Raw genomic sequence first — 17,902 nt, 5'->3', positions numbered from 1 at the left:
TGAGAACACCTCAGCCTTTTTCCATCACACAGAAGCAGCATTAAGCAAACATCTTCCTTTGTTTTGTGTATTTCAACACTGTATAGAGGAGTCACTTACATTTGTGTGGCGAAGTCCTGGCTGGGGTCGAGGGGTGAATAGTCAAATATCCTCTGGAGATTACCCACATACCTAAAGATCAAAACACATGTCACACGCTCACCTCAGATGGAGCACATGGGACTCAGACCATTGTTAACAGGCTGATGTAGCACTGAGAAACACCTTGTGCATATGGCCATATTAGTTACTTAAATAATCAAAGTAGTTTCAAGACAATTATTACTCTGCAGTTACCTATAGATTTCCATCAATAATTACGAAAATGTGAATTGACAGACTAAGAAACACTCTACATAAACCTTGAAGTTACTAAATTGCCAAAAAAAAAATTGCAAAAAGTACTACGATGACGGGTCATATTGGGATGTCCTTAATATCCATATGTATGTTTTAAATTACAACTGCATTTTCACTTATTGATTTTGTCTGTAGATTGATATACTCTATCGAAAAAGGAGTATGATGACCAGAGAATCTGCCGAGAGGCCCAAAAAATGTATATGGCCAATTGTCGGGTTTCTCAGGTTGTTAGAAAGTCAATTATCAAAAGAGACATTGAACATGCTGTTAAACCTGCCAATTAACCTAATATCTGCAATAATACTTTCATTTAGGAGCTTTGTAAATTGTTATTAGTTGTTATTTTCTATTTATATGCAGCGTTTATGTCAGGGTTGTCAAACCTATGGCCCTAGTTCAAGAACACGCTAGCCAGGGACCAATCTTTCCTTTATACACATACAGTATGTGACACAACACTCTCACGGCTTGAGTTCACAGAGGAGCCGCTAGTGGGACATTTCTGTTGGGCACAACCACAGAGTATCCAATTTTTGTTTAAAAAAATGAACTGGTTCCTATTTCTTCACATGGTTTAAGGGGAAGCCAGTGGGCTGGGTGTGTTCACAGCACCTTTCAAGGAATATAATATGTGATGCCACTTTTAGAGTCATCATGGCAAAAATACGAGAACGGAAAACGGAGCAGAAGAATGACCTGATGACGTGTTTAAAGAAACAGCCGTATATTTTTAGTGGTAGCCAAAAGATCAGCGGACAGACATCTCCGGCTGTTCCTCAGCTGTTTTATAAATGTGGTGCTTTCTTATTATGAACGTCTTTATATTTAATGAAAAGTAAAACATGATAAATGTGTTTGAGAGCTGATTTAGAGCATATTTTCTCTCCCTATTATAGTTTCAATACAGTATTCATGGCTGTAGTAAATAAATAAATATAATATAAGAGCACGTTGTGTTCGCCTTTGATATTGTGAATTAATATATACAGTATATAAATAATGTAAACAAAAAAGTCTACACCTAAATGAAGTAGATGATAAATTCATTTGAAGTATTCTAATCCTACAAAATGAATATCATGTTTTCCTTTAAGTGAAGTCGTCACAGTGTACTCACATCCTCTGGAAGTCTGGGATGCTGAACAGGACCTGGATCACCGTGCCGACGTAGCAGCTGTTGCCCAGGTTTTTGATGCCAGTGTAGCCAGACCCAAACACCGCCTTCAGCTTCATGCCCGACTCCTGGATCACCTCCCATTCACTGACCCGCGGCCGGGAGTTATTCTCTGTGTGGTGACCGTTCTCTGTCTGCAGGGACAAAGAGAGAGTGAGTGAAACCTCTCGCCTTTTGGTTTTAGTTTTTTGACTGTTCAGAAAACGTACTTTTGTCTGCATCTGTAGTATGTCTATTCCAAAGTGTGACAAGTGGTCTGATATGTGGGGGTCCAAAACAGCTTCCTCCTCCTCAAACGAGTACACATCTGAAACCAAATCAGTAAAGTTAGTAAAAAAAGATCCTATTTGTCTCATGTTGATGATTTGTGATCAGATTTTTGGTCAGGATGCCGCAAAATCTAACTAATGAAAATACAGTTATGGATGCCTGGAGTACATCTTCAAATGACCATATTTCAATACAGTAATACACAATATGAGCTACTGTACTGTGTTGATACTTTTTTATCCTCAAGGTGTGTATTTTGGTGTGATATCATACGAAACTTTTCTTTGGTTTAACTAAACGTAAAACAGGTAAAAAAGCACTGTCTAACACCATGTAATAACTTGCAGTAACTGTGATAAATATAATAATTCTGCAGTTTAGATAATCATGTCACGTGACAGACCTGCTCCATCTGGTGTGATGGTGTCCATTTTGACAGCTAGCGGGTGTTTGGTCTCTTTGTAGTGCTCCAGAGCATGACCGTTTCCCCCGCTCCCATCAAAGAACCACTTCCCACAGAGTACTGTTCCATCTGTCAGGTTCAACCACAGGTTCTCCCTCATCTCACACTTCTGACACTTCGAGCCGCTGGGGGTGGGGGACACACAGAAACTCTTGTTACCTTTGTGTTATTGTTTTTTGTTTTTTTATCCTGCAGTCAAATAAAGAGTCTCTGCTCACAAGACTGATCAGATTGAAAAATGTTTTGCCCAAACAAGGCAAACAGCAAAAGAAAAAAGAATACCTGCACACATTTTACTATATTTTGTATTATTTCTAACATTTTTCTACTCCTCTATCTGTGTTTTTAATTCTTGTTTTACTTTTAAGTATGCACAATGACACCAAGTCAAATTCCTCGTACGTGTAAGCCTACCTGGTAATAAACCGATTCTGACTCAAATGCAAACATTTCTGTCTTCCCAGGAGTGTAAGGCCAACTGTTTTAATGGTACAGTGGTGTATACTGTAAGTGTAGCCGACCTACCCGGGTGGAATCCTGACCCCATTGTCCAGCTGTCTGAGGCTCCTGGCATGTCTGGACTCCTGGATCTCCTCATCCCAGGATTCAGGCTCCTGCTTCTTGTAAGCCGATGGTGCATTGAGCACTGCGTCGCAGGCGATGGTGACCTGAACGTCACAGGAAACAGTAGAGACAGAATGAATTTCTGGAACTGTGTGATGAAAATATATCAACCTTTTAAGTTTTAATACTGCGACAATAGTGGACATGCAAAAGATGTGCCACATGAATCGATGCAATTATCAAGTGTGGGAAATCAGTTTTAGTGCAGAAACAAACCAAGCAACAAGGATAGTAAAAATACTGATGCATGCGTGAAATAAAGACAAGCAAAATGAAACCCCATGACATGCCAACATCAATCACCATCCAATGTCAAAGCTCAAAATCCAACAAATCCACTGAAAAAAAAAAAAAATAGCCAAAATATGTTCAGCACTTGCATCCAGTGGTTCCCCAGAATCTTTTCTTGGCAAAACCTATCCATGTAACACTTTTTGATGAACTAACAGCAACCAGAGGACAGGAATATATTCTTAAATGTAATGTTTTAAATGCGTGACCATGAAAACTCTCACTACAACCTCAACAAATAAATGGATATAGGCTTGGCCTGCTTCAGGGGAACCACTGAGTGCATCCTCACCATCGTCATGCATGGAAACACACGACAGCCCGTGCAGCACCGACTCACTGACCAGAGCGGGCAACTCCTCAATATTTGGTAAGGGGATCTCGAAGTGGTCTGGAAAAATGACAAGTTTGGCCTCGTCTTCATATTCAAAGTCTTCTCCGTTAAATTCACGGTTTAGCTCTAAATCTACAGGGGAGGAAATAAACATTGACATTACTTCATTGTTATTTCGTGAAAACAGATGAATCCTTGAACAACAAAAACCACCAATGACCCTTTATTATAAAAGCACAGATGATTCAATACATAGCTGATGACTCTTTTGCTCATACATAATTCAAGTAGGCGATTTTTAGCCCTTTATTACAGACCCTTATCGCCAGCAATTTATAAAGGTATTCAGGGGTATTGAGGATGGGTCAAATCTCTGACATTACTCTTTGCAATTTACCCTGTGTTTAAATCTGATAAGTATTGTGTTCAACTAATCATTTGGGGTTTCAAATGTCAGAAAACAGTGAAAATGTTCATTAGACTTCCAAAAGCCTAATATGATATGACACATGACTTTTGTCCGACCAAATGTCTTAAACCCAAAGACATTTTGAAATGTATATCTGAAATGGAAATATATTTTTAATTGAGTTGGTGTTCCCCTTTAAATCACTCTCCAAACATAGTTCTCCACATCAGCCTAAAGTCATGATATGACTCATGAGAAACAGGATCATAGCTTATCTCTGACACTGTTATTGTGGCCACCGGATTCATGTTAACGTCTGATGCTACCAGCTACATTAGATCACTGGACTGGTATGGAGATGACAGCGGACACATACATGCCCGCTGTCACATTAAACATCCAAAATGGACGACAGGAGGAATCATACGTAGAGATCCTGACACATTTTGATCCGAGAGTCTAAAGTCAGACTTTGGCTAGGGGGTTATTATAAACAGTATTCAACGAAATACAATAAATATTAAAGTCTATTAAACTTTTGATGATGATAAATCATAAACATCAATTACAGTGAGGGTGAGTGGAAGGAATTCCTCCCCCGCCAGGCGAACAGTGAGGGAGTTGGGCGAGAGACACCTGGTCGTGTCTGAGCCACGTCACAGCTCCAGTGGAAGTGTGTCAGAGGGGCTGACAGGTGGTGGCAGCTGAGAGTCCGACAACCAACCAGCCCCTCCCCACGTCAGGGAGGAGGGCTTTGATTTAGCACAGTTACCAACCACAAATACAAATAAATGGGCTATATTTAGAGCACATGAGGAGGAGGAGGAGGAGAGGTCTCATCATGAAGAAATATCTGACGCTTTGGGTAAAGGCCGGCCGGAGGGGCAGCTGGCAGGTCAGCACAGTGTAACAAACAATAACAGCAGCTTGTAAAGGAGGGGGGTCTCTGAGCGGAGAGAGGCGTTTCTGACCACACCAATCACATTTACTCTAATATTAAAACACCAGGTCTAATGAAGCCCATAATTGGAGGTGGACATTGACTAAGTATATTAATTTCAAGGTTCATAGTTTTAAAATGTTGAAGTACTTTTCAGTTAATTCTTAGTTTTATGCTTCTACATAACATTTCTTGATATAAATTGTACTTTTTACTACATTTTAAGTTTACTTTTCAGGTTTTACTTGTTTTTTTGTATCTATGTAAAATGATGCATTAAACAAGTCAAACGGCTTGTGGAAACAGTGTCTGCGGTTGGGCCCTTGACACATTTCAGATGTACATTGAACAAAAATATAAACGCAACACTTTTGTTTTAGTTTTTTTAACTCAAAGATCTAAAACATTTTCTACATACACAAAATAACCATTTCTCTCAAATATTGTTCACAAATCTGAAAAAATCTGTGATAGTGAGCACTTCTCCTTTGCCGAGATAATCCATCCCACCTCACAGGTGTGGCATATCAAGATGCTGATTAGACAGCATGATTATTGCACAGGTGTGCCTTAGGCTGGCCACAATAAAAGGCCACTCTGAATCGTGCAGTTGTGCTTTATTGGGAGGGTCTGGGGGGGTCCGAAAACCAGTCAGTATCTGGTGTGAGAGTTAGGATTAGGGTTAGAGTTAGGGTTAGGGTTAGGGTTAGGGTTAGGGTAATGTTGTGAATCGAGTGGCCCATGGTGGTGGTGGGGTTATGGTATGGGCAGCCGTATGTTATGGACGATGAACACAGGCCACTCGATTCACAACATTACCCTAACCCTAACCCTAACCCTAACCCTAACCCTCACACCAGATACTGACTGGTTTTCGGACCCCCTCAGACCCCCCCAATAAAGCAAAAATGCACATTTCAGAGTGGCCTTTTATTGTGGCCAGCCTAAGGCACACCTGTGCAATAATCATGCTGTCTAATCAGCATCTTGATATGCCACACCTGTGAGGTGGGATGGATTATCTCGGCAAAGGAGAAGTGCTCAGTATCACAGATTTTTTCAGATTTGTGAACAATATTTGAGATAAATGGTTATTTTGTGTAAATAGAAAATGTTTTAGATCTTTGAGTTCATCTCATGAAAAATGGGAGCAAAAACAAAAGTGTTGCGTTTATATTTTTGTTCAGTGTATGTTGTCCCACCAAAACTTCTCAAATGGCTTGATTAAATTAACTTTTCAAAAGGCCCGAAAACATAAAAGTCTTAAATATTTATCAGCAATAATTAGATAATGTTTTTAAATAAGGAACATTTTGAGTAACATAATTTCACATCTTCTTTTCTTGGGCTCCATCATTTTCATGCAGTCAGTTTAATCTAACGGTTACATCAATCTTTTAATCTATAAAACTAGTTCAAACTAGCTCCAGCTACAACAGTATAACGCATGTACACATCAATGCATCAGTGTAAAAGTCAAATAATTTCATATATATAATAATATATCAGTCACATGTGACATTTATCAGTATGACAAAGTCTAAATATGTAATGTTAATACTTCTGTGTTTCATTTTCACATGAGATTTTAACTTGATTGAATACTTCACATAACGGATTTGATACTTTTACTTAAATACAGGATCTGAGCACATTTCAAAACACTGCCTTGTATTCACCTAGAAACACTTTTCCATTCTTTCGTCTGGGGATGGCGCCTCCTGCAGCTCCTGTATTTCTCTGTGGGAAAACAGGAAGGAAGAGGTTATATTGGAACAAATAAGCTCTCATCCCATTAAAAGCACATTGTAATACCTCTGATGAGTCTCTTTGTAAAATACTGGAAAAAGCTTGTTATGCATGTCTGAGACAGATGGCTGTCATTTTTTTAGAAATAGGCATTGGATGCTCCAGTTGTCAGGTCTTGTTACAGGGACAGGGGGAAACCCCTTCCAGGGCACAGACACCATTAATATCATGTGTTTTGGGCCTTTCTCTGCCTGTAGAGTATGTCTAAATGTTCCCTTTTCTCAAACAGACACATGTAGATAAACATTTTTAGTCTGCCAACCACATATCTAGCCCTGACACAATCATCAAAACAAAAAACTATTTTTCAGTGAAATCTGCCAATGAAATGGCTATTAGCAAAACATCCCAGTGTTTCCGACTGGTTTAATATGAATCCCATCAGGAGCCGGCTTCCTGTTCACTCTGCAGCGAGGAGACGTCAGACAGAAAAGACAGAGAATGCTGACACACTCGAGGCCAAGTGGACTCATGGGGAAAAAACAGAAGACACAGGAGCCTGCAGAATGTGAGCAGCTGTTTTCAGGCCAGATCCAGGCATGGAAATAGCAACTCTTTACAAAGCAGAGCTTATCTGAGGGCAATTAGAACCAGGGAGAAAACAAGGCAGACGCCAAGGCTTTTTTTGTTTACCATCAACAAAACTTAGGGATTGTTTGTGATGTTGTTCCACAAAGAAAAAGCTAAATTGCCTAGTGATTTATACATAAAAGGGAGACCCAAATAACAGAAACATATCATGCAATATAATGCAACATTGCCACAAACTTGTGATTGAATAGTTTCTGGCTCAGTCTCAACAAAACATTTAAAATATTTGTTGCAGGGTTATAGTTTTGGATTGCATTATATCTTTAGATTTTTCTTTGTCTTCCATGTATAACTTATATAAACATATTTTGTTACATATTGAGGCCTGCCACAGTGACTGCCATTACTTGAATTTTAGAAGCAACTTTTCAGAAACTTTGATAAAGTGGTAAAACTCTATTTCAAAAATGTATAATTTCAAAACATTTCCTTGATGGTATCTATAGACGTTTTATGGAAAGCACTATCTAAATTGGAACTATTAACAGGGAAATAGGAACTTCAAAATCTAACACTCCATTTAAACCCAAGCAAATATTCATTCACTGTTTGTTTATCATTTAAAACTTAAGTCTCTATACACAGTCACTGGAACTGTATGCTTGCCTTCAAAACAAATCACGTTTTTGCATGTTAAGCTGACCCGCTGCAAACTAACTATATGACACTCTATTATTTAATGGAAGTGTACTAAATGTTAACATCTCTAATTTAATAGTATTTATATTATAAAGAAACGAGGGAACTTAAAATAAAGTGCTACCAACAGAACAGACAAAGTGATTCACTGAATGCAAAACAAAGCGCTAAAAACCCTCAGTCATGTTTCAGTCTGAGGGTTAGCACGCATGCTGAAAACAGAGTTTATATATTCCTCTTTCTTTAATTAAACGTTGATGACCAAGCAATCGAGCTCCAAGAATATGCACTCATGTAATTTAATCACTGATGTTTAAAATAACAGCATCGTGGTATCAGCAAACCAGGACACACAGTGTACCTTTTTATCTAAAGCACCGTTCAGTACTGATTGAGTTTTAAGCAAAGGCATTTATTATTTTCCTTTAACGATGTACAATATTGAGTCAACAATGATAACTTTTATGAAGGGTTGAGGATATTACTGTATTAGTTTTGATAATTCAAAAAACATTAAGAAACATTAGTAGGGTGTTACCCATTTATCACATTTTTTAACAGTATACTGCTTCTTAATGCTCATATTTATTTGTAATATTATTATTTTATTTGTATTTATTCGATTATTATTATTATTTAAATATGGGTTAAAGTTTAATATCTTTTCTAATTCTACCATACACCTTTTCCCATGTGTTGTGAGACTCTCAAAGAGTATTAGATATGTGTGCAATACCAAGTTTGAATTTAATCAGTTTACCGAAATGTATTTCTAATGTAAGTGTAATTGAGATCTAGCTGGTCACAAATCTGCATCAAGATTTCAAAATGTTCACATTTAAGTTGATGTCTTTCATTTGCTCTTCTGTATACTGGTTTTATTAATTGCAAAACCCTTTTGAAATGTGCTTTTTAAAAGTCATGTGTAAATAAAGATTATTATTCTCATTCTTAACAACAAGTGCCAGTAAAAAATCAGTTCCAAATAAACACACAGGGCCGGGGTAAAACGTACCTCTTTGACGTGTCGTTTGAGGTGCATGTAAACGCTCTGTCCTGTTTTGCGATAATGTCTCTCCACATGCTCTCGTCCAAAGCCGAGGAATGTGTTCATACACACATACAGGCCTCCCTCTGACTCCTGCAGACCAAAACAAACAGTAACAATGAGCAGCAGCACGAGGTGGAGCACCATCAAAACAGCTCATTTATCACATGGAAAACAGAAATGCAGAAAGTTCTATTCTACCATATAGTAAAAATAATTGGTGACTTCTGTCTTTATATTGCAGTAGCCAGAAAGCAGCTTTATTCTACTTGTATATAAATATATATCCTCATAAATATTCTATCTTGTATTGCCTTGTCTGACAGACAGAGGAATACTTCAAATATTTTACAGTGAAAATAGGGTAAATATTATTATTTCAGCAAAAGCAAAGATTGCTCAACGTTAAGGCTACATTTTAATAGGGATTTTGATACTTTGGCCACATATCTGGCACGAGTTACAAAATTGTAGCACAAGATGTAAAGAGTATATTTAAGAGATGTGTGACAATGATTCTGCAAACACACAGTCAAAAAGCCTGTCTATTTTTGCATGTTGTCAAACAGCAAAAAATTTGTTTCAGCATTCTTACACAGAAAAAAAAGTTGTACTCTATTCAAGAAAATGCCTGCTGCCTATTAGCCCGTTTTGTTTTAATGCTGTAAATAAAAAGAATCTCCACCATTTTAAAAAATATTTCTAGCCAGACAATATCTCAAGATTGTGATATTTTGTTACATACAAGCAATGCGATGTGTGAATGTTGCTGTTACTTTTGTTTTAACTCAGGAATGTGCATCTTGTTACACACAGCTACACAATTATGAATTTAATGTAGCTCAATCTAAGTTCAAGTAGTTCCTCTTTGCTTTTGAGGCACCGCGGTACTGCAGGTTTAAAAACATAGTAACCTTATTCCTCAAAGAACTGCTGAGTCCATGAAGACTCAAGCCCACACATGTCTCATCTTAGATTGACTAACAGTATCTGAAACTTGTTACAGAATACAAAAGGTATGATTATTTAATCTGCATGTGACTAGTGGCTCACATTTAAAGTGTTTGAAAATGCAGGATGGGGTTTTATTGTTACGGGAAAGAAACATCCTGCGGTATTTTCACACATGGACAGTCAGAGACAAGATACTTGAAGAATACCATCTCAAAACTAACCTAAATCTGCAATCAGTGTGGGCCGTATAAACCCCTGTGATAAACCTTTAAGTGGCCCAGAGTGACATATGAGCTTCAACAGCACTAGGATAAAAATAAACCGACCCTCGACCAACATGATGAACTCCAGACAGCTGAGTCACCTTTAAAAACGGTTTCAGAAAGTCGAGAAAGTAGGTTTTTATGCTGTATGTAGAAGAATCAAAAACTCTGACTGTCAGTCAGTCTGTCGACAAATTAGTCTTTACAACTTAAAGGGAATGTCATACAATCTATTTATTCTCACAGATCAAACGTTTTTTAAACTATATAAATCAAAATATTGATATTTGCAGCCTTATCGCTATTTTCTCAACCACAAAAAAAAAACAGAAAATGAAAAATATATTGGAAACTTTTGGATCAAAACTTTATAGTGACACATGGTGTTAAAACAACGTAACACATATTGTAGGCTACCACTTCTACTATGAAGGCCACTAAAAACTCACTATTGAGTTATAGTCAAGTAAGGATAACAAAAACGTTCATGGAGATCATTGTACAACCATGCACTATTGAGGAGAAATGTAACTTTACATCACAACATAAACTAGCTTTAATAGGCCACTAAAGGCTAACTCGCACAATTCATATTTTTAAAATCCCTATAACATATTCTCAGTTACGACGAGCATAATGTAAATATTTTCCTGAGAATACAAATTTCCAGTTATGGCACCACCGAGTCAACTTTAAAGGCTTTATAAATTACAAAACAACATACATGTGGCTATAAACTCACACACACTAGCTTCACCCTGACAGGGCAGCTAACACTTCATTTAATTAGTTCAAGGCTAAACGCTGTATGTTAGCCTGTGTGTTTTAATGTGGCCTGAACTGCACAAAGGAAAGCACCTCCATCCCTCTCCTGAGATGTAAACAACATGTAATTATTTATTTTCTCCCAAGTTCAGGGGGAATGTGGTCATAGAGACACATAAACACACATTACAGCGGATTCACGTGTGTTTCTAAGCCAAGACAAATGGGACTCAGCCCGCGTCACCCTCCCCGGACAACACGCTCCTGTCTCGGCGTGTGTGTGCGGACACTTACGGGAGAGTCGAAGGAGAAGGCGCACTCGCTCTTGAAAACCCTGTCCCCGGTCCTGGGCACTCTGATGGTGGGCATGTATGGGACCAGCAGCTCTCCGAGGTCTGCAGCCATCTTCGCATTCCTGCTTCTCGCACCACAGTGCGGCGGAGCCCCCGGAGCAGAGTGTCAGAGGAGAGGATGCTATTTTTAAATCCCTCCGTCTCTACATTCCTCCAGCCAGGGGGATGTGACGCTGAAAGACATACAAATAAAATGACAGAGGGGTGGAGGCTGGTCTGCTACACCGGCGGCAAAGCTCGAAGCATGGAGGCTAATGTTGTCGTTATTGGTTGTTTTCCTTTTGATTCCACCATGCAGAAATCTTAGACCTGCGCAGAAATGACATTGCTTCTGTTGACTGTGGTGACCAGTGGTGACGCTTTGTACACGGGATGTTTTACCGGAGGGGCCCCTCCCACCTCAGAGGATGATTCATAAAGCCACTCACACTTACTAAAGCATGTTTCCCCTCCAGGGTCCAGGAGAAGTACAAATATGAAGTGCACTTTGGTTTAATAATATATAGGCTACCACTCGCAGTACCCTAAAAGCACAATAAGAGGCTCTGACACTATGTATTAGGGCTACATTTAAAAAAATACATTCAATTTTAGCTCTCAGTAGCCTTTTTCGCTCATAAATTGTAGCAGTCGCACCAAAATATATTCAGCAAATAGGTTAAATGAGTGCATCTTATAGCATACAAATGTTCTTTGTCAGTTACAAACAATCATGTCTGAACAGCTCTGCCACCAGGTGGACTCTCTCGTCTATTGCAAAAAATAAACAATATATTTTCCAAAATCGTATCCTGTTGCCTACAGTGTGTCCTTGTTGAGAGACTTATGTGTTGCCTGCCAACTTCCTTGTGGATCACACATGTGATATTAAAATGCTATGTATCCATTTATGCACAGTACATATTAACAGGGCTATAGCCTATATATGAATTAGAAATGCAACCTATCTAGGACACCTCCATAAAGTTAAATGTCATGTGTGAACTTGTAAAAAAACTAAGATATATATATATGTTATACATTAATTCATTTGCAGTCCTTATCCCTTAGGAGGCTTAGGTTGAATAAACAAATGGATGAAATTAATATAAAAATGATCTTTGACCGAGATGAAGCACCAAGTGACAAGGAGATGACATTCAGATTTCACAAAATAAATAACTTGCCTCCCTGCTCAGCAATGTAACCTTATTCACAACGATGTAAAGGAACACTGCAGCCTCAATATGACCATTTGTTATAAATCACTCACCGAGTTACCTTAAAATGTTGAAGAAAACTTGCTAAAACCTTACAGTCAACATTAAAAGTCTCATGATTGCACTACTCGTCTGTTTTAAGTGGTAAGGTTTTAATCTCAAGGTAAAACGTTTTTTTTGTAGAATGGAGCCAAAAAGACACTGTAAAACAAAAATATTGGGAGTCGATATAGATACTTTATTTACGTAAGAAGGGAAAAAATGTACAAACAGTGAGACTGATCGGCAGAATGTACTGATAGATTAACTGTCAGGTGTTGACTTGTGGCCTTGGTGAATTAAATCCCTGTTGGGGGTCTTGCTTTGAAACCAGGGGCCGTCTCCCTTCATCCTCATCTGTCGACCCACCTCCAACTGGGTCAGTCTGTTGACAACAAACACGCAGGGAATTAATGAAATCATCATTCATAGATAACAGAAAAGAGCAAGGTGTGATTCCCAGAATAGTGCTACAAGTCCCAAAGCCATGAAAAATATAAAAATCATGAAAAAAATAATTGTAGAAACAAAGCTTGTGAACTGTATAGAGTCCTAATGAGCATTCAAATAAATTGCTGGTGTGTAACAATTAACACATTCAAGTTTGACAAGATACATTTTGAATTATATTTAATACATTCATAAATTGATGACTATACAAATGGCTATGATATAACTTTATCAACATTTATAGCTATACTGAGTGCAAAGTGGAGCAGCTGACAAACAAGAATCCCTTTTAACAAAAGGAAACCGTTTGTGTTCGGACAAACCGTCACACTGCTCCCTGGATGCCTCAGTGCGTCTGGACACTTGTTATAATAATAGCCATTCAGAAAACAAAGATATGATATAGATATTCCATTAAATGTTATCAACATGTAGAAAAATGTTGCTCATACGTTTTTAATGAGAAGGAATCTGAAACACTCAAAGGGAAAATGCATTATAGCATTACCGCCTAACTTCTGCAAGCTATAAGCAGTAGTTTGATAATGTTGCACTAAATACAACATAAGGACATTTTCACTCTGAAGAAGTAACAAAATAACACAGCAGCACTCAAATTCACCTCAAGTCAGACTTTTCTTTCTCGTTTTGGATTGCAGCCATCATCTTCTCATAGTCCTTCACTGGAGAGTCAAACAACGTCCGTGTGATCCACCTGGTGATGGGGTGCTGCAAGACAGAATGCAAAACGATTTTCAGTGACTACTTATATATATATATATATTACATCAAATAAACAATAACAGATTTTGCAGCTGAATTGAAAATGATGATTGATGACTTTATAAAGTAGATTTAGTGCAAGTGACGATATATGATTTTATCCTTTTACTTTTCTCTCAATATTACCACATGAATGATAGGATAATTGTGCATATGCTGCTCTCTGAAATATATACAATTATAAAACTCTGTTTAGATAATAAAAGCACAAAATATTTGGTATGATATTGCTCATTAAGCATTCACCAAAGGCCAACTCATCTTATAGGCTTTGTCATTTAAAAAGGCATATAGGTAATGACTTCTATTTCCAAATGTAAACCATGCTTGAGCCCATCGTTCCCTTCCAAGGGTCCAGATCAGTGACACAAAAAACCTCCTGAAAGTGTGTATGAGATAAGCTGCTAGTTAAGACTTACCTTGTAGTACTCCCAGTGCTCAGGTTCGTAGCCCTCAGGAGTTTCAACCAGCTCTGCCTCACCTTTACAACACAATCAAACTCAAATTTAAATACAAAGTAACATGTATCTACATTTTTTTAGTGACAAATCCACATCTTTAAATTGAAGAAGATACACCTGAAACTTGAAGATATACAGTATATTCCTACTTACCCTTGAAGACATTCACACTAGTAATAATGATAGCCACAGGAATGCCAGTCAGCATAAGGTAATATCTCTGAGAGGGGAAAAGAAGATAAAAGTAAATACAGAAAATAGTCCAATGTTCAGCATGACATTGGATCAAGATCACGGCTACAGCTGTCACAAAGCCAACAGGTCAGCAATAACTATTTAGATGCAAAACTATTCATTATATTACACTTTTATGTCATAGAAACTACGAGCACAGGAGTAATTGTTAGATTCTAAATGCTTTCCACTTTGGGTTTGATAATTGCATGGCTGGATATCTATTTGCATCATGTAACGTTCAAATTGTAAGTGTGGAAGCTTTTTCTATTGTCGAACCAATATGCAAATATTTTTGGGATAAATCTCTATTAAATGAAAAATAAATGTGACATTGAGAATGATCAAACAACTCCGGTTATTGACATAAATGTTATGATGGATTATCAGTAATAATTTCAAAGTTTCACAGAGACATTAGGCACTTTCACACTGCAGTACTTTTCCCACAAAGGTTGATCAGAACTTAGTTCATCAGAACTCTTTAGTTCTCATTAACTAAGTACAGATCGCGTTCACACCGGAATAAGTCCCTGGGGGTGGATTAGGCAAATGAAGCCGCTGACGTCACTTCTTCTTCTTCTGCTTTGGGTTTACTGGCAGGCCTCAAACAACTTCACGGCGTATACTGCCACGACCTGTATAAGACGACGTAAGGTCCTCTGCACAGTTACAATTTACTACAGGAACGTTTCTTTTTACTGTCCCGAGTTTAGACTGTCCGATTTTTGTGGGTCCTTATGGCACAAACTTTCCGCCCTTTTCAACCAAAATTTACCAGCCCCTTTCAACCAAAATTTGGAATTTGCAACCTTCTCTCAACCATCGGACAGTAAAATCGATCCTAATAGTAAATTGTAACTGGGAGAGTGACCTTTACCTGTATTAGAACACGTAAAGGTACCTCTGCCAAGTCTACAATTAACTACAGGACGTTTTTACTGTACGATTTTGTGGGTCCTTATGGCAGCTCTGGTAGCACAAACTTTCCTTTTTATTCCGCCCCCCTTTCTTTTCAACAAATTTACCAGCCCCTTTCACAAAAATTTGCAGACCTAGATTCTCTCACATCGGACAGTAAAACGTCGCTACATGGAAATTGTATCACTGGAGCAGGAACCTTTGACCGACCGCCTTGTACCTGAACCTGAATAAGACACGTAAAGGTCCTCTCTCTGCCAGTTACAATTTACTCAACTCTGCCAGTTAACAATTTACTACAGGACCGTTTTTAAACTGTCCGATTTGTGGGTCCTTATGCACAAACTTTCCGCCCCTTTTCAACGAAATTTATGAGACCTAAATGGGGTCCCACGGGTAGTGGCGTAAAATGTTTGGTCCCTTCCCAACTGACTTAGGACCACATTTGTAACAAATTTACTCAGACTGTGGCAGCCGGTGACATAAACCGGGGACCCTTGGAAGTTCCCAATATAGTTACAAAATAATAAATAAATTATAGTGTACTAAAATGTTTTGTAATATGTGTCCATATGTATATGTATAATAATGTTATTATTAATTATTATTATTATTATATTTTATATGTATATTTTTGTACTTTTCACCGCTTTTACTTCTTTTACATAGGCTTTTATCCACCGAGTATTACGCCCGTCACCTGTCATCGGTCTCTGAGTGTCCGTGGTGTGTACGTTCTGGGCTAGGTCCCCCGCCTCGTGTACCGAAAAAAATGGGTCTTTTTCAGAACTCTCCCCGCCCCCTCTGGAGTCTCCTGTCGACGACAGTGTCGGCGGTCTCCACGACTGCCTTTCGTCGCTTGTTTAACAATAAAATGGGTCTTATTTACAAAACGTTCCGCCCCTTTCACAAGGACGTCCGGGGGAGGGTAATTGCCAATATTACTGAATCTTTACTAAAGGGTCCGTCTTTCGCCAAAAATTTACCAGTTTTTTTATAAAAATTGACAAATTTTTCGTGTTTCACTAACTCACGTCAAGAGTACTACAGGGTGTCCTCCCGCGTAGGTAGGGTCCCTCGTGTCACGTAATGTATCGATTTTTATGTTGTTTCTGTCCCGTTTAGTTACCTAAATTTCACGTCCCTTCGACAGGCGTGGATGTGTGTCCCATGTAGGATTTAGGGGTGCGTTACCACGGGCCAAACTAAATATTCGATCAAGACGCCCCCTTTTCTCACGACCTTTTAGCCTAATTTGGGACCGAGTGTCACACCATTTCAGTCTCAACAAAGTCTCTGGGTAATCATTACGTACCCAGCCCGGCCCAGTTCCACCTGTTCCATGACTAAATATGGGGATTTTATCGTACATTCGACCCACCTATCAAAGTTTCGTACGTGTGAGACGAGTACAGTCAGAAGGTAAGTTTATCTGGCCCTTTTGTTGGAGAGAAAATCGGGGAGTGTCTCGGGTTCCTGCCGGACTACTCGAGGTCGGAGAGGAGGGAGTGTACCTCGAGTCCAATAAAGTAATGGAGGTCCTCATCCTGAGCCTTTTGGTCGGAGAATCATCGGCGACTGTCTCGGGGTTTTCCTGCCGGACGTACTGAGGGTCGGAGGAGAGGGAGTGTACCTCGAGTCCACAATAAAGTTGTCACAAATTAAACATAAGGACTTCAATAGTCGTGGAGCACAGTTTCAAAAACCTTAAAATTTAACTTAGGTTGAACTGGGAACAATTCGGGGTTCGGGGGGTGGGGGACCCTTGATTTGCGTTGTAGACGTTCTCTTGTCGCCAGACTTCCCTGAGAATGTTAAATGTTGGATACTTACACATATTGGGTGAATTGCCCCATTCTTTGAGTCGATTGACTTGTTATAGCTTGCCAAAAATGGCTTGTTTTTGTGTTGAAGATTGCGGGTCGCAGACTTATCGTGATTCGCTTCCTCACGAATTGGCGTGAACCGTGTATTGAATGCCATCTTTATTAACGATATGAAGTAGCCCTAAACGTGTTTGTTATATAGTAACTTTTCACTCTAAAGGTGTCTAAGTTTACATATTCATAGTAGTGAGGTGTTGGTTTGAGCGACGTCGCTGTTGGTCTGTTGTTGTTGAATCCGAAATAGCCATCGGTTTTACAGTTCTGCAGAATGGAAACGTACAAAAGACTACTTTTCAACACAAGTTACCGTAATGTAAGTATTTTTGCGACGACTTCCAATTAAGGTTATCCGCACAAGTGTGGCGCATGAAAAGGGTGAAAAATCAAGGCTATATCAGGCTGTTACAGCGCAAGTGTGGAGTTTTCTTGGCCTTGATTTTAATCAAGTACTCTGGAAAAATGGGGAAGATCTCTCGTTATGAAAGCACCCCTCTTTTTCCAAGGATAAAGACCTAACCGACCCCTTACGTTTGGTGGCGGGGCATTTTGAGGTCGTCGAAGATGACTTCGGTCAGGGGTTGAGGCCCCTGAAGGCCGGCC

The 17,902-nt window shown here is 38.8% G+C and overlaps 2 protein-coding genes across 3 annotated transcripts in view; both read right to left on the bottom strand.

Moving 5' to 3' along the window:
- Positions 1–11,634, bottom strand: part of usp13 (ubiquitin specific peptidase 13) — a 31,401-nt gene extending 19,767 nt beyond the window's left edge. Inside the window, exons 1-9 of one of the 2 annotated variants that reach the window (XM_010770891.1) lie at positions 11,271–11,634; positions 8,962–9,087; positions 6,587–6,647; positions 3,569–3,690; positions 2,835–2,977; positions 2,250–2,434; positions 1,786–1,883; positions 1,520–1,710; positions 100–171 (exon numbers count right to left, since the gene is read on the bottom strand). In XM_010770891.1, the coding sequence (XP_010769193.1) occupies positions 100–171; positions 1,520–1,710; positions 1,786–1,883; positions 2,250–2,434; positions 2,835–2,977; positions 3,569–3,690; positions 6,587–6,647; positions 8,962–9,087; positions 11,271–11,381 (1,109 nt within the window). In that variant the 5' untranslated portion in view covers positions 11,382–11,634. The remainder of the gene's footprint in view (positions 1–99; positions 172–1,519; positions 1,711–1,785; positions 1,884–2,249; positions 2,435–2,834; positions 2,978–3,568; positions 3,691–6,586; positions 6,648–8,961; positions 9,088–11,270) is intronic. The other variant, XM_010770818.1, reaches the window with a different exon arrangement.
- A 1,109-nt stretch (positions 11,635–12,743) lies between these two features.
- Positions 12,744–17,902, bottom strand: part of ndufb5 (NADH:ubiquinone oxidoreductase subunit B5) — a 16,564-nt gene continuing 11,405 nt past the window's right edge. Inside the window, exons 3-6 of the mRNA XM_010770717.1 lie at positions 14,415–14,481; positions 14,220–14,281; positions 13,640–13,746; positions 12,744–12,952 (exon numbers count right to left, since the gene is read on the bottom strand). Coding sequence (XP_010769019.1) covers positions 12,832–12,952; positions 13,640–13,746; positions 14,220–14,281; positions 14,415–14,481 — 357 coding nt within the window. The 3' untranslated portion in view covers positions 12,744–12,831. The remainder of the gene's footprint in view (positions 12,953–13,639; positions 13,747–14,219; positions 14,282–14,414; positions 14,482–17,902) is intronic.

The sequence above is a fragment of the Notothenia coriiceps genome, unplaced genomic scaffold, assembly GCF_000735185.1.
Source record: "Notothenia coriiceps isolate Sejong01 unplaced genomic scaffold, NC01 NC01_scaffold00000151, whole genome shotgun sequence".
Classification (NCBI taxonomy): Eukaryota; Metazoa; Chordata; class Actinopteri; order Perciformes; family Nototheniidae; genus Notothenia; species Notothenia coriiceps.
This window is presented reverse-complemented; position numbering and strand designations above follow the sequence as displayed.